The sequence below is a fragment of the Maylandia zebra genome, linkage group LG3 (assembly GCF_041146795.1).
Source record: "Maylandia zebra isolate NMK-2024a linkage group LG3, Mzebra_GT3a, whole genome shotgun sequence".
Lineage (NCBI taxonomy): Eukaryota > Metazoa > Chordata > Actinopteri > Cichliformes > Cichlidae > Maylandia > Maylandia zebra.
In genome coordinates, this window is record NC_135169.1 from 60,282,916 (window position 1) to 60,305,469 (window position 22,554).

Here is a 22,554-nt window from a genome sequence, read left to right on the forward strand (position 1 = left end):
CGGTTTCTATGACTTGAAATATGAACTGCGAAGGATGCAAGTCGTCAGTTCAGCAGGAACCAGCAAGCTGCTCTCACTGCCAAGCACGCTGGGAGGGTAAGTTCAGCTGAACATTATCAGTGAGTTGCTGTTCTCTGCAGCTCAATATTCAGTCCTGACAGCACAGTAAACAATAACTTAATGTCACTGCTTTCGCCTCAGAGTTCAGTTTGAATGAATGTGGGTCACTCGACGCGTTCCATCTTCTAACCGTAGACATGGACAGAACCTGTTGCGTGTGAATCTGGTTTCCTTTAGTTCCATGATGGTCTGCACGGCCTGGAGCAGACCAACAATGAAAGAATCACCTGAATAATTTCTAATGGTTCTGTTTGCACAGCAGCTCTAGGACCAAAGGCTTGTGCCATCCCTTATTTCTTTATTTTGCCAAAAAAAAAAAGCATATGAAGTGATTTATTGCAATGTGCAAACATAAATGGGCAGTACATATGGAAAAAAGATCCTAAAGATAAATTATACAGCCTGACTTTTTTTTTCTATTACAAAGGCTGTCTGCAATGTGTAGACATAATAATGGTTCATCCCCTGGGAGCAGACCAAAAGTGGCAAAACAAGCAGGAAACCGGTAAACGTTGAAGTCCGAGTTTGAGTCTTTCCAACCGCTATACCACACCATACCACGTGGGGGCGGTATAGTGCCTAACAGCTAATGGCCAATCGTCTTCAAACACAAGAAGAAGAGAGGAAGCGGAGGGAGAGTGTGGAAACAGCTACCCCACACTTGACTTCATTGAATGAGATTCAACATCAATTAGCGTTTGTTTTGGGTCAGTGTTGTGCACACAGAATACGCTCACATTCTGTCAGAAGAACGCGGATAGAGATTTCTACACCCCTACAGATCAAGGGTAAGCATGCAGTGGCAACATTTAGCTAGGAAACAAACACACACTGGGCGGTTTATTTTTCTGCTAGCATGGTATCTGCCTACAGTCCGCTTAGCTAGCTGAGGACAACATGGTTATAGCTCAAAGGTTAGCCCGCACACTCAACAGATAATTAAAGAACTCGGCAAATTTGAATAACTTCACCTTATTCCTTATGTTCGTGTTGATGCTTTGGTTGTCAATAGTCATGATATATTATAATAAAAAGGAGTTTGCAGTTGGTGTGAGCTTTATTCAGTCTAATTTGATGAAACAACGGTAAGCTAGCTATTAGCATTCACGAGATAGCATTGGTGTAGACTATTTCCTGCAGAAGTGTTCATAATGGAAGAGTTTTATTGAGAAGAGGATTTATTTAGTAATTTATTTTTTTAATCCTGCACGTAAACAGTTAAGTCCATAACTACGTGTAGTTCCTGTCGCTTTTTGTCAATGCCGCTGTCATCACACAGTGGTCGGAGTGAAGCTAGCAAGACAAACTGCAGGACTAACATCAGTGAGCAGGATAAGTGAAGCAGCGTGGAGGCACCGGGACGTGTATTCTGTCTGTGTAGCAAAGCCTGTGGCTGCCCACTGAAACGGTCCCACGCGTTAGTTGTAAAATTACGGCGTGGGGGTTTTAGGTCATTATTACTGCCTTTATATTCCTAGTAGTTGTTTTGTAATAATTGTGCCAAAATTAGCTTCAGTACTTCGTAACAACAAGTCAAGACTATGTAACGGCTTGTTTACATTCCAAGTGTTCAGTAAGATTAGAAAAGCGCTGCCATGTCAAATTAATGAAATTTACTAATACTTCTACTTTTTATTGAACCATAGGCTTTCATTCGTGTGAAGTTGTCTTTTATAGACTACTTATGAATATGTTTTGTAACCACCCAGTTCTTATTTTATTGTAAGACATGGCGGGTCCACGGTAGCCCTAAAGTGTTAGAGACTCCCCTACAAAATACAATATCCCAGGCTATCCCAGGGTCCTGAGTGTCCTGTACTGCCTATGGAGCACTGTCTCAGTGTTGGATCTATGCTGAATCAGATCAACTCATGTATAAATGCTGTGAAAACACTCAACTGCATATCGTTGTAATTTACAAACTAGAATAATCTGCATGGAAATGTGTACTTTCATCTTTACATTTTGGTATATAACACTGCATCACTATGAAGCAAAGTGATTCATAGAGTTTTCTTTTTGTCACTTAAAAATCCAAACAGACAGAAGCAGCTACTGTGTTATTCTGATGTCCACTGTGGACTTCATGAACTGACTGTATTCTCTCCCACCGTTGCAGACTGTGTTTGTTTGTAGGTGACGAGCTGGCGCAGGTTGTGGGTTTTTCTTGGATAATGCGAGACAGTGGTGGTAGCCTAGCCCAGAACCGCTGGCAGAGAGACCTGGGTCTGACCGCTGTGGGGCAGAACGACACAGGAGGAGGTTAGCACTCACTGTTTGTGTGTAAAATATTTACCCCCCAGTAGGGTGGACGTTCAGACCACTGGGTCAGGCATCTGTGGAAACCCTAAGAGGTTGATGGACACGAGGTCACTTCCATTTTTGAAATGAAATGTCACAACACACAACACTTAAAAGTAAAGAGGAACAACTTTACGGAGTTACTTGTGGCCTTCATCAGGGTCATCATCACCCTGATGACGTGTTGCTGGAGTCCCTGCACTGACTTTCTCATCCTCTCTGTGCCCCTGAAGTTAAATGTCAGTGATAAATGAGTGAATATTCAACAACAGTGTGGTGTAGGTTTATAAAACTTGCCTCAATTTGTTTTCCTTTTTCTTTATTGTGTCTCATGTATGTTTTAAGAACTTGCTTTTTATGCCATTTAAAAAAAATCGATCTAGTAACCAGTGAAGTCCAGCAGTGAGCTGTGGCCCTCAGGGGCCCCAGAAAGTCTTTGATTTCAAAGTCTTCATCAGGGGTGGGGAACTCCAGGCCTCGAGGGCCTGTGTCCTGCAGGTTTAGATGTGTCAGCTGATTTAAATGACCTCCTCAACATGTCTTGAAGTTCTCCAGAGGCCTGTGAATGAACTCGTTTGATTCAGGTGTGTTGACCCAGTGTGAGGTCTAAAACCTGCAGGACCTGAGGCCTGGAGTTCCCCACCCCCGATCTACTTGGTATCTAAAACGTGGATGTGGGTGGTGTGTGAAACCAGCATGCAGCTTAGGTTTCCCACCAGGATATTTCATTCATTTCATCGAGGATGGAGTGATCACAGCACACATCGATACCTTAATAAACACGGACTGAATGTATGCACACATGCTCTCATCTTATTATAACTGCTGCTTTTCTATAGTGTCTTTAAGCTCTTTTTGGTGATCATACAACAAACACTAATCAGACTCTGGTAGTCTCTCTTTGCCAGGATACAAAGGATGTCGGATTAACCGATACTAAACACACAGACGAATGATTGAATGTGTTCCCAGGCAGAACGTTTCCTCGTGGTTTTGCAGGGTCGACCCAAATTTGGACGTACTTTTCCAGATTTCGATTTTGACAAGATCCCCAACGTCACTGAGTGAAATGAGGCCAAAAACCAAACCTCCAAAAATAAAAAATTAATGATGTCCCAAGGAAAACTGAAGCAGCAGCTAGAGCTGTTACTTAAGGCTGTGTTCAAATATTCAAAGTAAGCCTGAGGGGGTGACTCAAGGCCTTTGGACAGCACTGTGGGGTAGATGTTATTTTTTAGTGAAATGAAGACGATACGATGCTTTTTTTTAATGTGTCAGAGGTCCATGCTCACTACAAATGGGATAGTTTGGCCTGTTGGTAGGTGGTTGCTAAGTAATGTGATACAGATAAGTACAGATAAGTGTGCCTTGTTTATATTGTGTAGGAAGAGCTCATAGATACATTGTTACCTGTTGTAATGAGCTGCAGCAGTACTTTTGGGCTGTCGTGATGCCTGATTGGTCGATAATCACTGCTGTTTGTTTCATAGGTGGGATTCCAGCGGACCGCCTCATAGTCCCAGTGTCAGATCACAGTGTATCCACCCCCATGCACCTGAGACTGGAACATAAAGAAAAGGTGTGGACGGGTGAATATGTAGTGGATGAGGAAGATGGCATAGGTGGGACTGAAGCTGTAGGTGACGATGAAGTTAACAACTTTGATGGTGAAGACATGGGTAAGTTTGACAGCAAGAGTTTGGAAAACAACGAGGATGAAGATGTTGAAGAGGATGGAGACCAGGAGGTGGAGGAGTGGGGAATCTCAGATTTTTCTTCCCAGTCTTCCGAGCACCTTCATTCACAGCAGCACGATCATCAGAGACCAGAACAGAAGGCTGAAGAGATCGGCGAGGCCCCCGTAGCTCACGCACTAAGCCAGGCTGAAGCGGGAGACTTGTTTAGGTCCCGCCTAAGCAAGTACAGGGCTCTGAGAAGACTCGGGCGCTTGCGATGCCGTGGAGGTCTTGGATTTCGGCTCTCTCAGCACTGGAAGAGCTGGCGCCAGCAGGCCCGGTGGATGTGCTCCGTAAGACCCAGGTGCAGCCACAAAGGGCAAAGGAACACTCAAAGGGAACAGAGGAGACTGAAACGGTATGAGGGCCCCCCGTACGGGCACGAGGAGTATGACGGCAGTGATGACGGGCACACAGAGTCTGACAGAGGTACGTATTCGTGTGGGAATGCTAAGTAATGGGAATAGCAGGCATTTAAAATGATATGTTTTGTCAGTGGCAACAATCAGAGTACCATAACAAAAGTAACAGATGTTTTCAGTCTGCTTCAGTCGCCAGTTTTACTGCTTTTGTGAAAAAATCCCCACGAGGCATTTGAATAAGTGGGAATAATAATAAATTTCCATAACCTGCAGTGACACCAGCTGTGATACGCTGCAGCGTCATGCTTAGTAGAGTTTAGTTTAGCCTCCCTGTTACTGTTAAAAGTTGCAGTTAAGTTACCTTTGACCCAAATTGATTTAACTGTTATTTTTGGAATTTGATAAAAATGCCTGAGTCTGCAGATTCCATAACAAATATGATTTCTTTCCTTTGGCAGATCAGCAAATAAACGGCTCCTCCTCAAGAAAGCAGGAGGACCGAGTGACCCTGGAGGCAGAGGTCAGGCCGGCAGAGCTGGCTCTTACTGAAGAACACACAAGTTGTGTGAATGGTATGTATCACAAATGCTTCTAGCCTTGCCTTAAATGTTTGTGCAGTACCAGCGTGGGCAGCACGGACGCTCAAGGTCGTGAATGTGAGAACGAGGCGACGTAGGCGCTTCAAACTTCTACAGCATGGGCATCAAGTCTTGGACGAGTTTGAATATCAGCGAGCTGAAGAGGTCAGGTTTTCTGAATGTGAGAGCTTGTGAATGAGGCGACGTAGGCTTTGAAAATGAAAAACATCGGTGTGTCTAGCAGGAGGCTGACGGGCAGCAGCGGTGATTGCCAGCTCGCATCAAACATGACGTCTGCTCTGTCTTAATACCCAAAGACTTGAATCAGTCTTGGAGTTAAACACGTATCCTTACTGAACAGTCTGAGCTGCAGATGCTGAATGTGTCGTACTGATAGTGAGGAAGGCTGTTTCCACATAACTGTTTTCATGTTCCTTACGTCACATGTCTGAGTCGGGGGGACACTCTACACGGCAGCCCGGGACCCCATAACTCGAGATTCATCCAGCTGTCATTGCTTTTATCTCATATATATATGGAGGCACCAATCAGTCCACACACTTGTTGCTCCTCCATAATGTCCTGTTATCCTCAGCTGTAAACCTCACGTAACAGCTGCTTTGACTGCAGCGATCCGGACTTTACGTCCAGGGTCTGAGGTGTCCGCTGTCTTTGTTGGGTCTAGAGTTTGTCTTTAGCTGTGAGTCTCTAAACTGCTTTTAGACTGACACGTGTTTCCTGTAGTGCGTCCCTTCATTGTGACTGGGTGACGTCCTGGTTCATGTCCGTCCTTGTGTACCTCCCTGTTGTGTTTCAGTGTGCGCTGCTTCTCATGTCAGCATCAATGTGAGGTCCTACAGTGTTCATGTTACAGAGTGTACTGTAACACATGCTCACACGTGTGTGATGCATCAGTAACAGTTCATGCTGTGTCTGTGGCCTTGTATGTCTCGTGTGTAACTGTGTCAGCAGTGCCGTGTCGGTCCAACCTGGTTCTGTAAAGTCTTTCTGGACCCGTGTAAAGCAGAGCTGTGTCTTTGTACCCACTCGTTCCCTGTTGTTGCCTCTGTGGCAGGTGGGTCAGATTATCCTAGTAATCGAGTATTCCACTGATTTCCATCATTGGCCAAGAAATATTTGGATGTCATTAATGAGCCGTGATAAGAGGAAAAGACGTCTCAACATGAACTGCTCGTTGGTTTCATCTTACAAATGTTTTTCATTTAAAGTTTGACATCTGTCAAAAAACAAATGAAACCTTTGTGTTCATGTTCTCAAATAAACTGTTTTCAGCTTAGCGGTATCGTTTTCATGAATGTGGTTTATATGAAATCTAAATGAAGTACAAAACTAACGAGTTGCTGTGCTTTTGTGGAAGACTGACACTTCTGTTTAGTGTGTGTGGACATTAAACTATGGCAGCATCATCTTCACTGGTGCTTTTTGTTTAAAAACTGGGAGCTGTGGGGCTTAACGTTGTCACTCGCTGCTCCCAGATAGTTTGAAATGTGGGTGAAACGCTGGCATTTACATGGTGACAGCTAAGAGTTAAAGTGAAGTATTGACACAAAGAATATGAGTTGAATATAGACTATAGCTCGACTGCACTAAACACTGAACATGAATAATGTGGCGTTTCCACAGTGCTGCAGCTGCACACTGTTATTTATCCAGAGGGTAGCAGGGAGACCGTTTGTATGGTTAACATCATGTGTGATGGAGGCGGAACATGTGAACGTTAGCAGCACGTGAGCCAGAGCTTGTACAGTCTCACAGGTTTGTAACCCTGCTGCGTCACAGCCTTGTGCTCTTCATGGAGGAGCACAGAGTGTGTTTCAGTTTGTGCTGCACGTCCTCTGTTGTTGAACATCAGCCAGTATGAAACTCACTGCTCGGGTTTGCTCATTGTTGGTGCTCGCAAATGTAAATGCATGTATCTCAGCTGGACATGTTGTATGATGTTACCTGTATTATACCTGTGTGTGGCGCAGCCCTCATTCATGTGGCTGTCATCTGTCTCGAGGTATTCTGGAAGAGTCGCTACGGCAGTACGGCAGTTTGATCCCCATCCACGTGGATGATGTTGTGGAGAAACTTCAGGACATCTTCAATGAAAACTTCTCACACCCACACAGGTGAGACGTAGTGATACTGTTGTGTTAACAGTGTTCTGTGTTGTTACCATCCTTCTCTCATCCTTCTGTGCAGTAAAGGTTAAGCTGGTGTCCATATCTACGCTGTAATCTGCAGCACTACTCTGAGGGCGGTTGAGACCACGTAGAGCTTCAACACCATCACTTACTGATGCATATTTGAGACATGTGTGCGTCTCGTAATCAAATGTGTTTTGCTCCTTCAGGATTTTCTGGATAACTTGGGAGCATTTCCCACTATTGAAGTGTGTTTAGCTCCAATTTCAGCCATGTTGCATTTGGGAATGAAGCAGTTGATAAGGGGCCCCACCGCCTGACGCCTGCTGTTAAACAGGTTGTTCCCTCCTGGGACTTAGCCGCAGTGTCAGAGTTTCAGGGCTGAGTTTTGAGCCTGTGGAGTGTGTGGGGATGAGTGAATTTTATGTAGCAATACTTCCTGTGGAAACTTTCCCTCCAACCACAGTGAGGTATTTCTGCTGTGGACCTGCTAAGTCCACCAGAGGAAGGTGGACCCTTTAGGGGCTCTCTTTTTAAGGGTGTTGCATCCCCACACATGTGTTAGGGTTTTGTTTTTGGCCTTGATGTGACTGTGCACTCACTGGACTCTTGATGCTTAGCATGCTGTTAGCTCCGTACCGAGCTCGGGCGTGTCCTCGGTCGAGGTGTTATAGTCTCTGGAGCATGCAGTCTCCTGTAGTGAGATACACACTGTTTGGTTACACGAGCAACCCCAGTTCTCTGAAAACCAAAGCCGGTATCTCACCATGCTGCCGGACTTCATGGTCACATCAAAGAAACACTTGCCTGGTGTGGAGCCAGGGGCTCCTATAGAGGGGGTCTGGGGACCCTGTGTGCTTGAACCATCTTCTTGATGTGGTGGAAGCGGAGCTCCCGTGATTGGTCACACCAGGATGGCATACTTCATAGCTCACTTGGTTTTCATAGAACCGGGGTTAGTGTGGCTGTGAACGTAGAGCAGGTCATCTACTCATCGGAAAATTGGTGTTTTCTTTATCCATTAGCTTTTCCAGGCTGCATGCTTCAGTATCCTTGGGGAAGCTGCAGAATCTTGAGTTGCTCGTGAGGCATTCAGCGGCGTGTGGAGATGGATAAAAGCTCTTAGATGTACAGAAACATGCTTGCATGAATGTTTGGGTGAATGAGACGTTAAGCTTTGTTTTCACAACTCACAACTTAATGTTCACAGAATCACTATGTAACTGCAGTTGTTTTGTTTTTGCAGCAAAGGTGTCCTCTTTCACTTGCTGTAGCGATCCTTTGATTTGGGCTGTGTAGTGAAAGCTTTCATTAGTGATGTCTGAATACATGGAGCTAACTGTACATCTGATTTTGATTCGTTCTTCCTTAGAAAAGCAGTGGTCCAACATCTAATACACTCCTTCCACCGCTCATCAGGATCTGTTGTAGCTAAAACCTTCAGAGTCAACTACAAGCGGCATGTTCTGACCATGGACGACCTGGGCACTCTGTATGGACAGAACTGGCTCAATGACCAGGTATGCTAGTACACTCTAACTGTACACTTTAGGCTTTTGGGGGGAATTTTGACTTAATCTTAGGCATTAGTGCACCTAAGTCCAAAGGGAGTCATTAAAATGTGATTCAGTACACCTGTGTTGTTCCTGCGGTGGCACATTTTAGAGATACTGCTGTTAATACTTCGTAACTTGTACGTGCTGTAAATGATGCAGGTGCATGGCATCGGCTGAGTTAGGTACGTCAGTATATGTTCTCGTTCTCCAAAGTCCAGATGTTACAACATCCAATGTTTCATCATCAAGAAAAGCAAAACAAATTAAAGCTGTGAGCAGTGATGACAGGACACTCACTCTTTGGTTTATTGTAGAGTCTTTACCTTCCAGAATAAAGTGCCATGAAGCGACTGCTGTTGTGCTTTGAGGCTATCGAAGTTAAACTGAACTGAATTGAAAATTTCAGTTGGCTGGAGGTGGAGTGGTGCAGTTGAGCCATTTCCTGTAATCATATTTAAATCAAACTCCTCAACGATCACGTCAAATATGCAGGTTTGTGCTTCCTGTCGTAACTTTGAGGCAAACTGTAAAACAAACTACTGAAGACTTTCCAAACCAAGGTTTCAACATTCCTTGTCAACCACAAAGTGTAATATCTGGAAATGACAAACGGCAGACTTCCTGTTGGGTTTGTCTCAAAGCTTCTCTGAACTGGGCCCTGTGCTTCGTACGTCGCTTACTACATCCAAGATCAAATGAAACATCCAAGATCAAATCATCGCGCTAACCGTGAGCTCGCTAATCCGGTTCCCCGAACACACCTGCTGTTGACGATTAGTACAGCTGGATGAAGTAATGTGCGATCACTGGGTGCCGTAAAAGGGGATACGCATCGATAGCAGAAACAGTGATCGGCAACCCGCTGATTGGTTGGCGAAAATGGCGAAGGAGCGCGCTCGGTATTTTTCGGCAGCAGAGCAAGAACTCTTGAGTGAGGGATTTCAGGAGTTTCAGAGTTTAATCAGAACGCAAGGGAACACTGCAAAGGCTGCAAAAGCAAGGAGAGAGGGCTGGCAGGAAGTTGCTGACAAATCAAACTCGTAAGTAATCCAATAATAACAATAATAATGGAGTGGATTTATATAGCGCTTTTCAAGGCACCCAAAGCGCTTTACAATGCCACTATTCATTCACTCTCACATTCACACACTGGTGGAGGCAGCTACGGTTGTAGCCACAGCTGCCCTGGGGCAGACTGACAGAAGCCAGGCTGCCATATTGCGCCATCGGCCCCTCTGGCCAACACCAGTAGGCGGTAGGGTAGATTTATTATATTACACTATATTATCCAATATTATATTACATTATATTATATTGTTATATTATATCCTCTTTCACATTAGAGCCACAACAGGACCCACTAGAACATGGGAACAAGTAAAAGTGAAATATAAGAATATTCTACAGAATGGTAATATTTATCACTTATATTGCTTTTAGTCTCTTGAAAAGAGAGCCTGAAATAATCTGTTTGTTTGTTCATAACAGCAACCAAGAAAAGGGCAGAGCAAAAAAAGACAGGTGGTGGTCCTGCACCCCCTCGTCAACAAGTTGGTTAAGTGAATAATACCCTCACGGGAATATCGATATCTCTCTATGAGCACACTGTCGCGCTGAGCTAAAGGATCCTGTCTGTCCCGCAATATACGCTGAATTCTGAGGACTCTCCTTATCAATCTTGCACCTTCCGCAATGGGTTGCTCGCGTAAACGGACAGGACATGGCTGCGACAGGCTTCCCAAATCCACCTTCGCTTTTATAGCCGTGGTCTCTCATCTTGATTACACGAAGTAATTTACAATTACTACTCTGAAATATGAATTACATCTGTAATAATCACATACATGTAATAGAATGTTAATAGTACATTTCCCTTTTTTAGGAAATGACCTGTATGTATCTGTGTGAAATCAATAAAAGGATCAAGTGCTGCATTATCTTTAGTTACATTGATGTTATTTATTTATGGTGAAACAGTGGTGGAATATCGCTGTTGCTTTCGTATGAATGACGCGGGCATACCTGCGTGGCCACGATCTAATCCTGTTTACATAAAGTAAACCTGCTCCCCAGCAGGTTTACGCTTACGGCTCTGTTGCTATGACAGCAAGTCCCGGATGGGCTTCGGGGAACCGAACGATCCAAGATCACGCGAAATCGTCAACAATCTAATCCAGCTAACTCACTTAGCGCGGTACGAAGCACAGGCCCCTGATCTTGGAAAGTTGCACACGTGTACCAAATTTCACCCACACAGGTGGAACCATGTATGCAGAATCATTTTGTACTGTCCACATGCCAGACCCATAAAATATGTACGTTTTCACCAGAGCAGATGCGTGTGCAAAGTTTAGGCCCTCAGCGAGGCTTTAAAATCAGACTGTGTTTATGAAAACGGCTGCTTGGTTTCACACTCGGGCCTTAAAAGTAAAGAGAATTGTATCAAAAGTGTTGCTGCCTGAGAACATTTCTCTTTGCACTTTAATTCTTACATTGTTTTTGTGTTATTCAGGTGATGAACATGTACGGTGAGCTGGTCATGGACTCTGTGCCAAAGAAGGTGAGGAAGCTGCAAACGAAACTGTTGCAGCTTGTGCTGTGGATGGTTTACCTACCCACAGTTATTATTGTGTCGTTGCAAAAGCCATATGTAACATCTTCTGAGATTCTTCAGCCTTGTTTGACCCTTCTGTGCTGAACACACTGAAACCATGCTTCACTCGATACATCAGTGCACAAGATCAACTACATCAAATACTTGATGTATCATAATGAAAACAGCCACTCAGAATATATAAACTGAGTATACAAAGATCTTACAGCTGTGATATGTTCCTTCGTTTTTCATTGTTATTATGGTAAATATTTTTGTGGAGGGTCTAATAACTGAATAATAATAATAATATATTTAGAGCAGAAACTATTGATTATTTGAATTGGTGTAGTTCAATTCAGTGTTAATTATAGAGCACCAAATCAACACAGTTGCCTCAAACCGCTTTATATTATCAGGTTGGAGATCCTACAATAGTGCAAAGAAAACAGAAAAGCCAACAATCACATGACTCCCTATGAGCAAGCGCTGTGGTGACAGTGGGAAGGAAAAACTCCCTTTTAACAGGAAGAAACCTCCGGCAGAACCAGGCTCAGGGAGGGGCGGGGCCATCTAACGGGATCTGTTGGGGTGATGGAGGAAGACGGGACGAAGACAAGCTGTGGAAGAGATTAACAGTAACTAACGATTCAGTGCAGAGAGGTCTACTAACACACAGTTAGTGAAGAAGAAACACCCAGTGCATCATGGGAATCCCCCAGCAGCCTACACCTACTGCAGCATAACTAAGGGAGGATTCAGGGTCACCTGGTCCAGCCCTAACTATATGCTTTAGCAAAAAGGAAGTTTGAAGCCTAATCTTGAAAGTAGAGATAGTGTCTGTCTCCTGAATCCAAACTGGAAGCTGGTTCCACAGAAGAGGGGCCTGAAAACTGAAGGCTCTGCCTCCCATTCTACTTTTAAATACTCTAGGAACAACAAGTAGGCCTGCAGAGCGAGAGCGAAGCGCTCTAATAGGGTGATATGGTACTACAAGGTCATTAAGATAAGATGGGGCCTGACTATTCCTCATCACTTGATGTTTGCTGTCTGTACTGTATCACTCTCTGTTCCTTTTCAAACATACACTGTTGTTTTTGTGTAGCTTATCTGTGTAGTCGATTTAATTGGAAACTTACAGATAACGTCTTATTTCAGAGTGTAATCTTCACGTGGTTTGTCCAGAGCACTCTCTGATTCACACACTAGTTATTTTCAGTTTTCACTCACTGTGTCTTCAGCGATTCACTAGCTTAGCTCATAGCCGACTTGTTAGCAGTGTGGCCTCTTGACCTGTTCCTCCTGCACTTTCCTGCTCATTAGGTCAGATGTTAATGAATAAGAAATACATGTAATAAATGTAGCCCGTTTGTGGAGGCCAGGATCACTGATTGGAAAAACCCGTAACTAGCCAGGCCGCTGTAGCCGGTGCAGTCAAAGGTAGCGTAGGCTCCGTTAGCTCTCCCCTGGCAGATTGACCTGAGAATAAAAAGATGGCTGGGTGACGGGGATGAGGAAGCATAGTTCTAAACAGAAGCCCCCGGTACACCACCAACACCTTCTTGTGTCTAATCGTTCTGCTGCCAGACAAAAACAAACCAAACTTGAGCAAATGATTTAAATACAAATAACCAAGAAAGAACAATATCGTGTCCTCAACAGCACCAAAGAGTAAAACAGTTAAATGTTAAACTTTAAACATTGCGTCCCTCTCTTCTAAGTCCCTGTTAGTACATTAATTAATAAACAAATGGATTTACCTGGTTACAGCAGGATGATTATGTTAGTTTAAAGGGAACCCCGGTTATTAAGACATGTTTGCGCTAAAATGTGTACTGTGCTTTCAATAACACATGTGGTATTAAAATATACTAAATGTTTTCCTTCTAAGCACATTTTATATAAAACCGATTTACCAGTAGGTCGCCATTGTTATTTACTTCTCAATGCACTCTGGGTAGTGACGTCACACGGTTGCACCGCATCCAGTTCACAGTTAGCAGCGCACTGGAAATCACTTCTGTTCAACCTTTCCAGTTTGAACCAGAGCAAACCGAAAACAGTCAACCAGCACTTAGTTTAGATGAAGATGAAAACAATCCGTCAAACGATGACGAGAGAGTGAGGGAAAACTACTGGTGTCTATGCGGCTACTGCTTGCCAATGGCAACGGCGTCTCAGAGCGTTTGTCTTAATCCAGATGTTCTTTGGGCAGCCCTTGTTAGCCTCCATGACCGGTATCCGGTCTTTAAGTGATAACGTGATGAATCCTGCTTCCGGGCCCAAAGTAGTCTGCCTTTAATAAGACTGTTGTGTTTTTAACATGTTTTAATGTTTTGTATCTTGTTCGATTTAAACTCAACAAGCCCCTAAAAACAGTCAGTGATCACTGTCGGCTTCTCACGGTTTTTATTACCGCCAATCATTTTAAAGCTCAGATTTTAAACCCTTACGATGTAACTGCAGCCCAGCCCATGTAGCAGCAGTATATTAATGACTAACCTGGTATTTTGGATGGATTATCTCAGTCCTGACTGAAGTTTGGTCCGTTTACAGCATCCTGCCATGCGATTACATTCGTCCCTAACCATTGGGAACTCTCATATGAACTTTTATCAAGTGGGAAAAAAGTCCTCAGTTTGTTAGCGTTCATCCTCCAGCTTTACTGTTTATGTTATGCTAACATAGCGTTCACGTAGCACATCATTATATACCAGCTAGCCCAACTTCAGTAACCCTACAAACGTCACTGCTGTTTAGTCTTCATTTATGTTGGAGGAGATAGCAGAGCTGTACGTTTGAATTTGATAATAAATCTCTCAGTCAGAACACAGTGGTACAGGTACAGTGGAACCCCGGCTTACAAAGACCCCATTTAACGAAAAATTCAAGTTACGAAGGCACTTAACGGCAATATTTCTGCCCGTGGTACGGCAAAGTGCCCGCGTAACGAAATGGATAATATAGAAAATTTTAAAAAATTAAATTAAATTCCATAATGTTATGTACATGTACGTATGTATGCATGCATGCGTATGCTTTCTTCAACCTCCTCCACCAAGAACTTCGTCTTCAGCCAGCATCGCCTCACTCAAAAGGCGATGGAAAAAGGTGCTTCGACTTAGGAAAATTTGACTTACGAAAGACCCTCTGGAACGAATTAATTTCATAATTCGGGGTTCCACTGTATATTATATTTAGATGGAAACTAGTGAGCTAACTTCCTGCTAACTCCTAATTCTGTTAAATGTCATAAATTCAGTTTTCATGGATGCCTGGATATTAAACTTAATTGATACACCTGGTAGAGCAGCCACACTGATCATTTTATTACAGATGAACAACTTTAGACAGTTTTTTAACTCTCAGTAATGCCGCAGTGATCATTTGACTTTTGCAGCTGAGTTTGGGCCCAGACATGGCTAATAACATCAGACTCAAAGACCGCATAGTGCTGGTCTACCAAGTCGTAACCAGGTAATAGGCAAGTTAATTAATACGGTTGCTACACTTTAAAAAACAAAACAGGTTAGCTGAACGAAAGCACCTATACTACCGACAACCAATACACGTCATCGTCCCAGAATGCATTGTGTGCGAAAAAACATGGCTGCTCCCACGGCTCCAAGAAAGTTTCAACCAACAAAGATTTAATGAATAACAAATTTTTTTTAGTTTTTCTCAAGTATGTCTTTATGTAGTGGAGATAATTTGTAACATGTTTAGAGTAACTTGTCATAATAGTCGGGGTTCAACACCCCTGAGTCGTTCTAACCATCGGAAACCTCGAAGCACAGGCCGAGGTTTGAAGGCCTGATGCTCAGCCTTGTCCACCCCAGCTGGAAAAACCAAAACCAGTCTTATCTGTTGTTCTCGTCCACCTGGGCCTCACAGAGTTTGTCTGAATGCTAATTGATGTTCTTTTTATAAAGTGTGGAAACACGCCTGGCAGGATGTGTGGCTATCAGCAGACGGGTATAACGAGCTGCCAATTATGGATTAAGGAGCTTTTTTCCTTTTGCTGTCATGTTATGATGGTAAAAAAATAAAAACAAAACGTTGGACTGTGCCGAGTCCTGTCTCTGGCTGCGATGACTGGAGCCTTGCTGCTCCCGTAGTAATGGTCTGTGTAATCCCATTACTACATGTTTACTGTCATCAATCAAAATCATTTTTTTTCTTTTTCAGGTCCATTTTTTCAACAGCTTCTTTTACGATAAGCTAAGGACAAAAGGCTACGAAGGAGTCAAACGGTGGACAAAAAATGTAAGTGAATGTGGCCAACATACTCGGAGTAGTTTAGCAGCATATTAACACTTTGTATCAATATGCAGGAATAAAACAATGAGGAGTGTCGTTAGAGCTGGATGATAAAAGACATTCAGTCTTGTCTTTAAATTACAATGTAACACAAATTTATGAAGGTGGTCTAAATAATTCAGACCTCTCATGCAGACAGTTGCAACTAAGAACTTTCTGAACATCAGTAGCACATTTCAAACGTCATGACAGGCTGCACACGAGTGGAAACCGTGTTTCATCTGCTTAGAAGAGTTTGAGTTTTTCATTAAGTCGGTACATAATATCAGAGTCAAAGAATCTCTATACGACTCTGTGTGTGATGCATGATTGTATGATCTGCACTGGTCTAGGTTAAAGCCTCACTGTCCGTGGGGTTTTCTTACACATCTGGAGTAAGAGTGGGGAAAACCCTCTGCTTTTAAAACTACACAGATTAGTCTTCTCACTTTACTAACTCCACAAAGGTCTTGAGCCAGCCGCCCATTTCTTGAAGTCTTTGCTTCCAAGGAGAAAGACCCGAGTGGTGTTGAGCAGTAGTTTTTTTTTCTGGGGGATGAAACATTGTCACAGTTTCGAAACACATAATTGGTTCAGATTTCTTTTGTTTGAACACTGCCGTGTAGTTCTGTGACCAACACGGTGACAAAAAGAGCTTTTTCCTGTAAACTCCTGCAGATGTTGGCATTGTATGCAGTCAAGAAACTGGACAAGTGGAGGACAAAAGTAGTAGTAGCTGTCTTAAATATCTAAAGAAGCAGGGTAAACTGACAACAAGCTGAGGAGTGCCAGACAACTCAACAACTGCACTAAAAATTGGTGGCAACCAGTCTGATAGAGTGATGCGTCCAAATGTGAGATTTTAGCTTCAGATTGTAGATGAACAGGTGCAGTAACGGTCTCGTCTGTACAACAGAGACTGCATGTCAGCCAGCTCAGGATCTTCTTAAACCTGAAGTAATACTGAATGCAGAACAAACTGAGATTTTGCGCCACCCTTCAGTTCCAGCTGGAAAGCATCTGACTGCTTTATTTTACAGCAGCGATGTCAAACACACAGGTAATGCAGCAAAGACCTGGATAGAAAAACAATGAAACCTGGTCAGTCGTAGAATGACCCACTCAGGGTTTGGACCTCAGAGATGTTGAAACTGGAATCCTCAAGATTCCTCCCTTTGTTCCCTTTGTTCCCTTCTCAAGGGAACAAAGGGAACAAAGAAGACCTTTGGACTGATCTTTATTCAAGCTAGAAAGTTTTTACTGAACCTGAGAGTTCAGGCTGGTCTCACCAAATGTATTTTTGCCTTAGATTTCCATGTGTGTTTGCATGTTTCAGTACATTTCTGACCGTTGACCATTTTCTGATGGCTCAGTGCTGTAAATGTCAGTTTGCTTCAGTTTGAACTTTCAAAGAACGTTGTGACATCAAAATGAAAATGAACATATATTTTTATGTCTTAGTTTTTTTTTTTTTAGATCTGACTGTTTATGTGCTCTTTTCATTCAAACATAACAAAGCCTGAGCTGTACGCACAGTTGTGTCTGCTCTGTGCTTTGGCTTTAGATGGAAATCAGCTGTTTGTCCAAAAACCACTGTGGTTCCAATGGACCATTTTGATCTTCTCTGGGATCTTTAGTCAAAAACAAGGCGTCAGACTAACTTTGGTTAAGACAAAAGTCTAGTTTGTATTTCAAACATAAGAGCTCTGCAGCAAGCAGAGCACGGAGAGTTCATCTGAAACTGAGTCCAGTTCTTTCAAACTTCAAAGGTTCTTTGTTACAAAATAAACTTAAACTGTCTCCTGTATAGTTTCAGATAAGCATGTTGTCTTTACATGATTACTGTTACAGCTTGTTACAAACCCCTGAAAGGAGCCGTCCTGACTCGCTCTTTTAGTGCTTGAATAAAAAACAGTCAACTTTATACGTTTAGTTAGCTGCTTCTCCAAGTTAAGATTTGAAAGCCCGTCCCAGTTTTCATGAGAGGAATAATATAAACAGCACAATTACAATTTATTTTTTCAAAGGTTTAAACAGAATATTTTTTAACATTTAAATTGTAATTGTTTATCCACAGTTCCAGCTCATTTGTAAATATAAAATAGTTTTGGTTTCTAAATCTCATCCTAATATTATACACATAGAAGGCACATCATCATCATGCAACCTTACGATCTGATGACTAAAAAGATCCCACGAGTGTCTGGAGATTAAAGTTTTACTTTAAAGTTTTTTGTTGAGATAACGTGTGTGCCTCCGTTTCTGTTCGACCCTGATCATCCAGCATTGTTGAGCAAGGATATGCCCCGTTCCTCATTTCTTAGTTTCCTGCACGTTTGTCTTGTTCACACATTTTAAGATAATCAAACATAATGAAATATTAGACAATATTCAGTCCTGCTGCATTGCCCACCTGTGGTTAAGCTTACTGAGTGACCTGATGGCTGGACATGGTCAGAGTTCATGGTTGAATCAATTGCAGTCGTCCAGGTCCTGAAGCAGCAGAGCAGCCATGGACATTACTCCGTCCTCGTCTTGTTATATTAATATATCATTGTTTAATATCACATGTTACCATATATTATCATATTCAATGCTGTTAGTTTTACACAGAATATTCTCAAAAAACTATCTTTGATCATCAAGGTGTTTTTGGATAAATGTGAGTAAAATTAGTTTGGTCTGAAACGTGTAACAAATATACACCAAAGCAATGAAATACTTGCATGTGGTTTATCTGCAGTACCTGTAAAATCCCATGGAAAAATGTTGTGACGGGTTTTTATAGAACTGAAAGCGATGATGTGATGACAGCCTTACTCATCTGCTTGTCTTAATAGGAAGAACATACTTCTCACATTGTTAGCGTCTGGCTTTGTTTGGTTCATAACTGAATTAGCTCTTGGCTAGCAGCCGCATACACCACTTTACAAGCTTTTCCATCTGTGTGTTGGTTACATTGCTTCAGACCACATTAGGAGCACTGCTGGCTTAGTGTTACAGGGTGGGGGCATCGTATAATTGAAAACCGACAGCTTAACCAAGATTTTTGTTACGTCTCTCAAACTCTCGTTTATTTCTGTTCATTTATCAGGTCGACATCTTTCAGAAGGATCTGTTGTTGATCCCCATCCATCTTGAGGTCCACTGGTCGCTGGTCAGTGTTGACATTCCTCGTCGAGCCATCACCTACTTTGACTCTCAGAGGACTTTGAACAGGCGTTGCCCAAAGGTAGGGATGTCACACCTATAGTGTATCCATGAATCTACTGCTCAAAGTCAGAATCCCTGTTTTTGGAAATTGCTCAGTCTCTTTGAACGTGTTCATTTTGATTCCAGCACATTTACAAATACCTGCAAGCTGAAGCCATCAAAAAAGACCAGCAAGACTTCCTGACAGGATGGACCGGCTTTTTCAAAATGGTAACACGACTTTTCTTTATAACACTTACCAAAGCTCTGGTGAGACTTTGAGTAAAAATCAAACGAGAAGTAGACTTTAGTTGAAATGGTACCATTGCTAATGCTAATGTATTTGTAATGTTGCAGAATGTGGGCCGCCAGAACAATGACAGTGACTGTGGGGCTTTTGTGTTACAGGTGAGTTTTCTACAGTGTGCATGAGGGCTGGGTGATATGAGGAAACTCTAATATTGCCATATTGTTTGGCTATATCGCGATATGTCTTGAGCAGCAAAGGGGGTGGGCTGCAGTGTGAGCCTCAGTGAGGTCGGGTTTTTTATGTAAATACCAACGTGTGTGGTATCCACAGAAACTTTCAAGTCTCAGCCACAAGCTCATAGAAACCATTTCTGCAAACACCAAACGGCCAACACAACAATTAAAAAGGTTATGTGCCTAAACACAAACAACAAAGCCACACTCAGCTTCATGTAACCCAGCAAACGTCACATTGTCTAACATCAAAGGTTTCGTCACTCTCCAACCAAAACGATCTGAACCAGCAGCAAAAGAAGGCCACAAATATGCTTCAGGAACGATAAACAATAACGTGAACGGTTTCCTTCAACAGAGGCCGTCGTAGCTCTAATCACAGCTGGTGTATTTAACGTTTCCTTTGGTGTGTGGGGAGATGTTGACATGCAGAGTTTATTCATGTTGTTCGACAACCTTCTCGTGAAATCCAGACGACAGCGAGTCCGAAACTCCCGCTGTCACCATATTTCTCCCATCTGCTAGCATATAAACACGCATGCTCAGCACAGTGTGGCAGGTAGAACATTTTCCAGCTAGGAGGGGGGATTGATGATGCATTTGCAGCGTGCGGGAACCTACACTCGATGGTTACGATAAAACCATTTTAACCATCGTACGTATCAAATATACTCGATATATCGCCCAGCCCTGATATAAACACGAACTCTCGTTGTTGAGAGCTAGCCATAGACAATTTGGATTAGTCTGTTCCACTTCTTTATAGCATTTATGAGGGGAAACATGTACCTACTGCATAGATGGTAATTACCACACATCAGATTGTTTTAAATGTGTTTCAGTATCTGACCCTGACCTTTCCTTATCTGCTATCCTGCAGTACTGCAAGTGTCTGGCACTCGGGCAGCAGTTCAACTTTGGGCAGCAAGACATGCCCCGCCTCAGAAGACAGATGTACAAAGAACTGTGTCACTGCAAGCTTATGGTGTGACCCTTCATTTCCATCGTTTGTGGCCAGCTACACCTGCTCCGTCCCTGAAGTCTAACAGGATGGAGGGACAGTGTTAAAACAAGAGGAAAATGGGAGCAAGTGACTGGGGGAAAATAAACATTACAAACCTAACTTTTTCTCTTCCACCATGCAGAGAAATTCTTCTAGATGCGAACATTGTTTGACTTTATTTTTTCAGGTTCTGCTTCCCTCGGTTTGTTTGAAAAACACTGATTTAAATATCTGTCATAGTTCTTTGTGGTTGTGAGAGGCCAAGACTAGCTGTCTTATTTTGGGGATGTGCTAGTTATCCGTGTAAAGATAGTCCACTAGTTTTCTGGTTGGAGAGGGAGCACTGAGGTACGGAAAAGCCTGCGTCCAGGAGGTATGAAGGGAAGTCCCACAGTGGAGTTTGTGTTTAGAGGGCTGCAGTGACTTTTCCATCCAGCCAGTCATTACTTGACATCTTTGCAAATGAAACGTACCCCATGCAATGGCCACCGTTGTGGACGAGCTGTTCAGCACAAAATGTTTGCCAGTGTATTACAGTGTGAAACTTCCATGTACAATATTTTTAACAGTTTCCTGCGGTCTGCTCAGCTGGAGTTTAGTGGGAATCCATGGTTATGTTGGCAGGTAAAACTTTTTTCTGGTGAATCTCAGGGAAAGTTGGATTTCTGCAGCATCCATGAGTCCCGCCTCATGCTGGCCCACACAGTAGAAACTTTCCCCCTCGATCGCTTTCAAGTCATAAACCTTGAAAGCGATTGAACTGAAATGGCTCAAAGAAGTATATTTACAATGCATTTAATTTTTAATGTGTTTCAATCTCTGTCAGTAATTGTGGTAACATGTTTGGGTTTCATAAAAGATCAAGAAAAAAGACGATTTGTTTTTTTTCTTGTTATTTTTTTTGTTTTTGTTTAGATTTTCTGGTTAGTATAAAAGCCATTTTGTTGAGGACCACAAATACACACCAGGCATATGTCCACAGTGGAGATACAGTGCTCTCTTATTCTTTTTATAACAAAAGAAAACTTGTGAATAGTTGTTTTTGGCTTTGCTTTTTTTTTTTTCCAAGAAGGAGCTGATGCAAGAGAGCTGTTTTATATATCTTCTACAATACGTTATGACTGCTAAAAATAAAAATATGTGGCAAACGTGTGTGTGTGTGTGAAGGTTTTCACTCGTCCACATCATAGTAATGGAAGGACTACGTTCAGTTTCTTCAAGACGTTTCGTCTGAGAATCAGTCCCAGATTTTAAGCCCTGTTGTCCCTAAGAGGGCCGTTGACCCCCTATTGATTCTCTACATAATCACATGAGCCAAGGTGTGAAAATGGGGTGGGTCACACTCAGCCAAGGTTTCAGGTGAACCCATTGCCCCCCATCATGTGACTTACTGAAGTCAAAAGGCCCAGGATGTGTGTTAAGGCGTCTGGGAAGGATCTCAAAGCTGTATCGTAGATGGCAGACGCTGTCGGTGTGAGACGCCACGTCTGTTCAAAGAGGGTCGTTCACTCCTCGTCCAAAATGTGGACATTAGCATTTTGAAAGAGTGTGTTTAACCGGCACGCAGATGTAGACAGCTATGCAGTCTCCATCAGAACCACTGTTTCTTCCTGCAAACGGGGAACACCCCATAAGCTCTGCAGATGTAATTTAGTCCTAGTCAAACTTTCTAGTCACAAACAGCTTGTGGGAGATTGAACTGAAATGACCTGTTGGCTCAAAGAACTATATTTACATTGCATTTAATTTTTTCCTGTCTCTGTCAGTGATTGTGGTAATATGTTTGGGTTTCATGAAAAGTTAAAGTAGTTAGAGGTCTTCTTGGGTCATTTCTTCATCACATTATGGTTTGTTCCTCGTGATAGTGATCCCAGTTCTGAACTGTCTGCTTTGAGCTTCCGTGCTCTGTGGCTGCACCAAACCAGACTCTTTCTCTGGGGAAGCTGGGGGTGCACAGCTGACGGCCTTGAACATGTCGCTAAACTAACTGCATCTAGATATTATAGGATATCATTCAGTCCCATATTGATTGCATCATCCACAAAGTACAAAGGGGGCCTTGCAGTGACTACTACCAGGATGTGGTGGGTGAGGGGTGTGAATGCGTGCCTCATTAACCTGCAGTATCAGGTATTCAGCCAGCTCTTTGCAGAGGGGATGGTTGCAGACCCTTTCACACTG

General features: G+C 42.9%; 1 protein-coding gene across 1 annotated transcript; it reads left to right on the forward strand.

Annotated features, from left to right (window-relative positions):
- The first annotated feature begins 633 nt into the window (after window positions 1-633).
- On the forward strand, window positions 634-21,525 carry senp3b (SUMO specific peptidase 3b). The gene is made up of 12 exons (XM_014411825.3): window positions 634-908; window positions 2,240-2,382; window positions 3,912-4,586; window positions 4,978-5,091; window positions 7,121-7,232; window positions 8,620-8,767; window positions 11,316-11,363; window positions 15,585-15,662; window positions 18,790-18,927; window positions 19,035-19,118; window positions 19,245-19,295; window positions 20,251-21,525. Exons 2-12 carry the CDS (start codon window positions 2,295-2,297, stop codon window positions 20,359-20,361), a joined length of 1,647 nt encoding a protein of 548 aa, XP_014267311.1. The 5' UTR covers window positions 634-908; window positions 2,240-2,294; the 3' UTR covers window positions 20,362-21,525.
- Window positions 21,526-22,554: the final 1,029 nt, after the last annotated feature.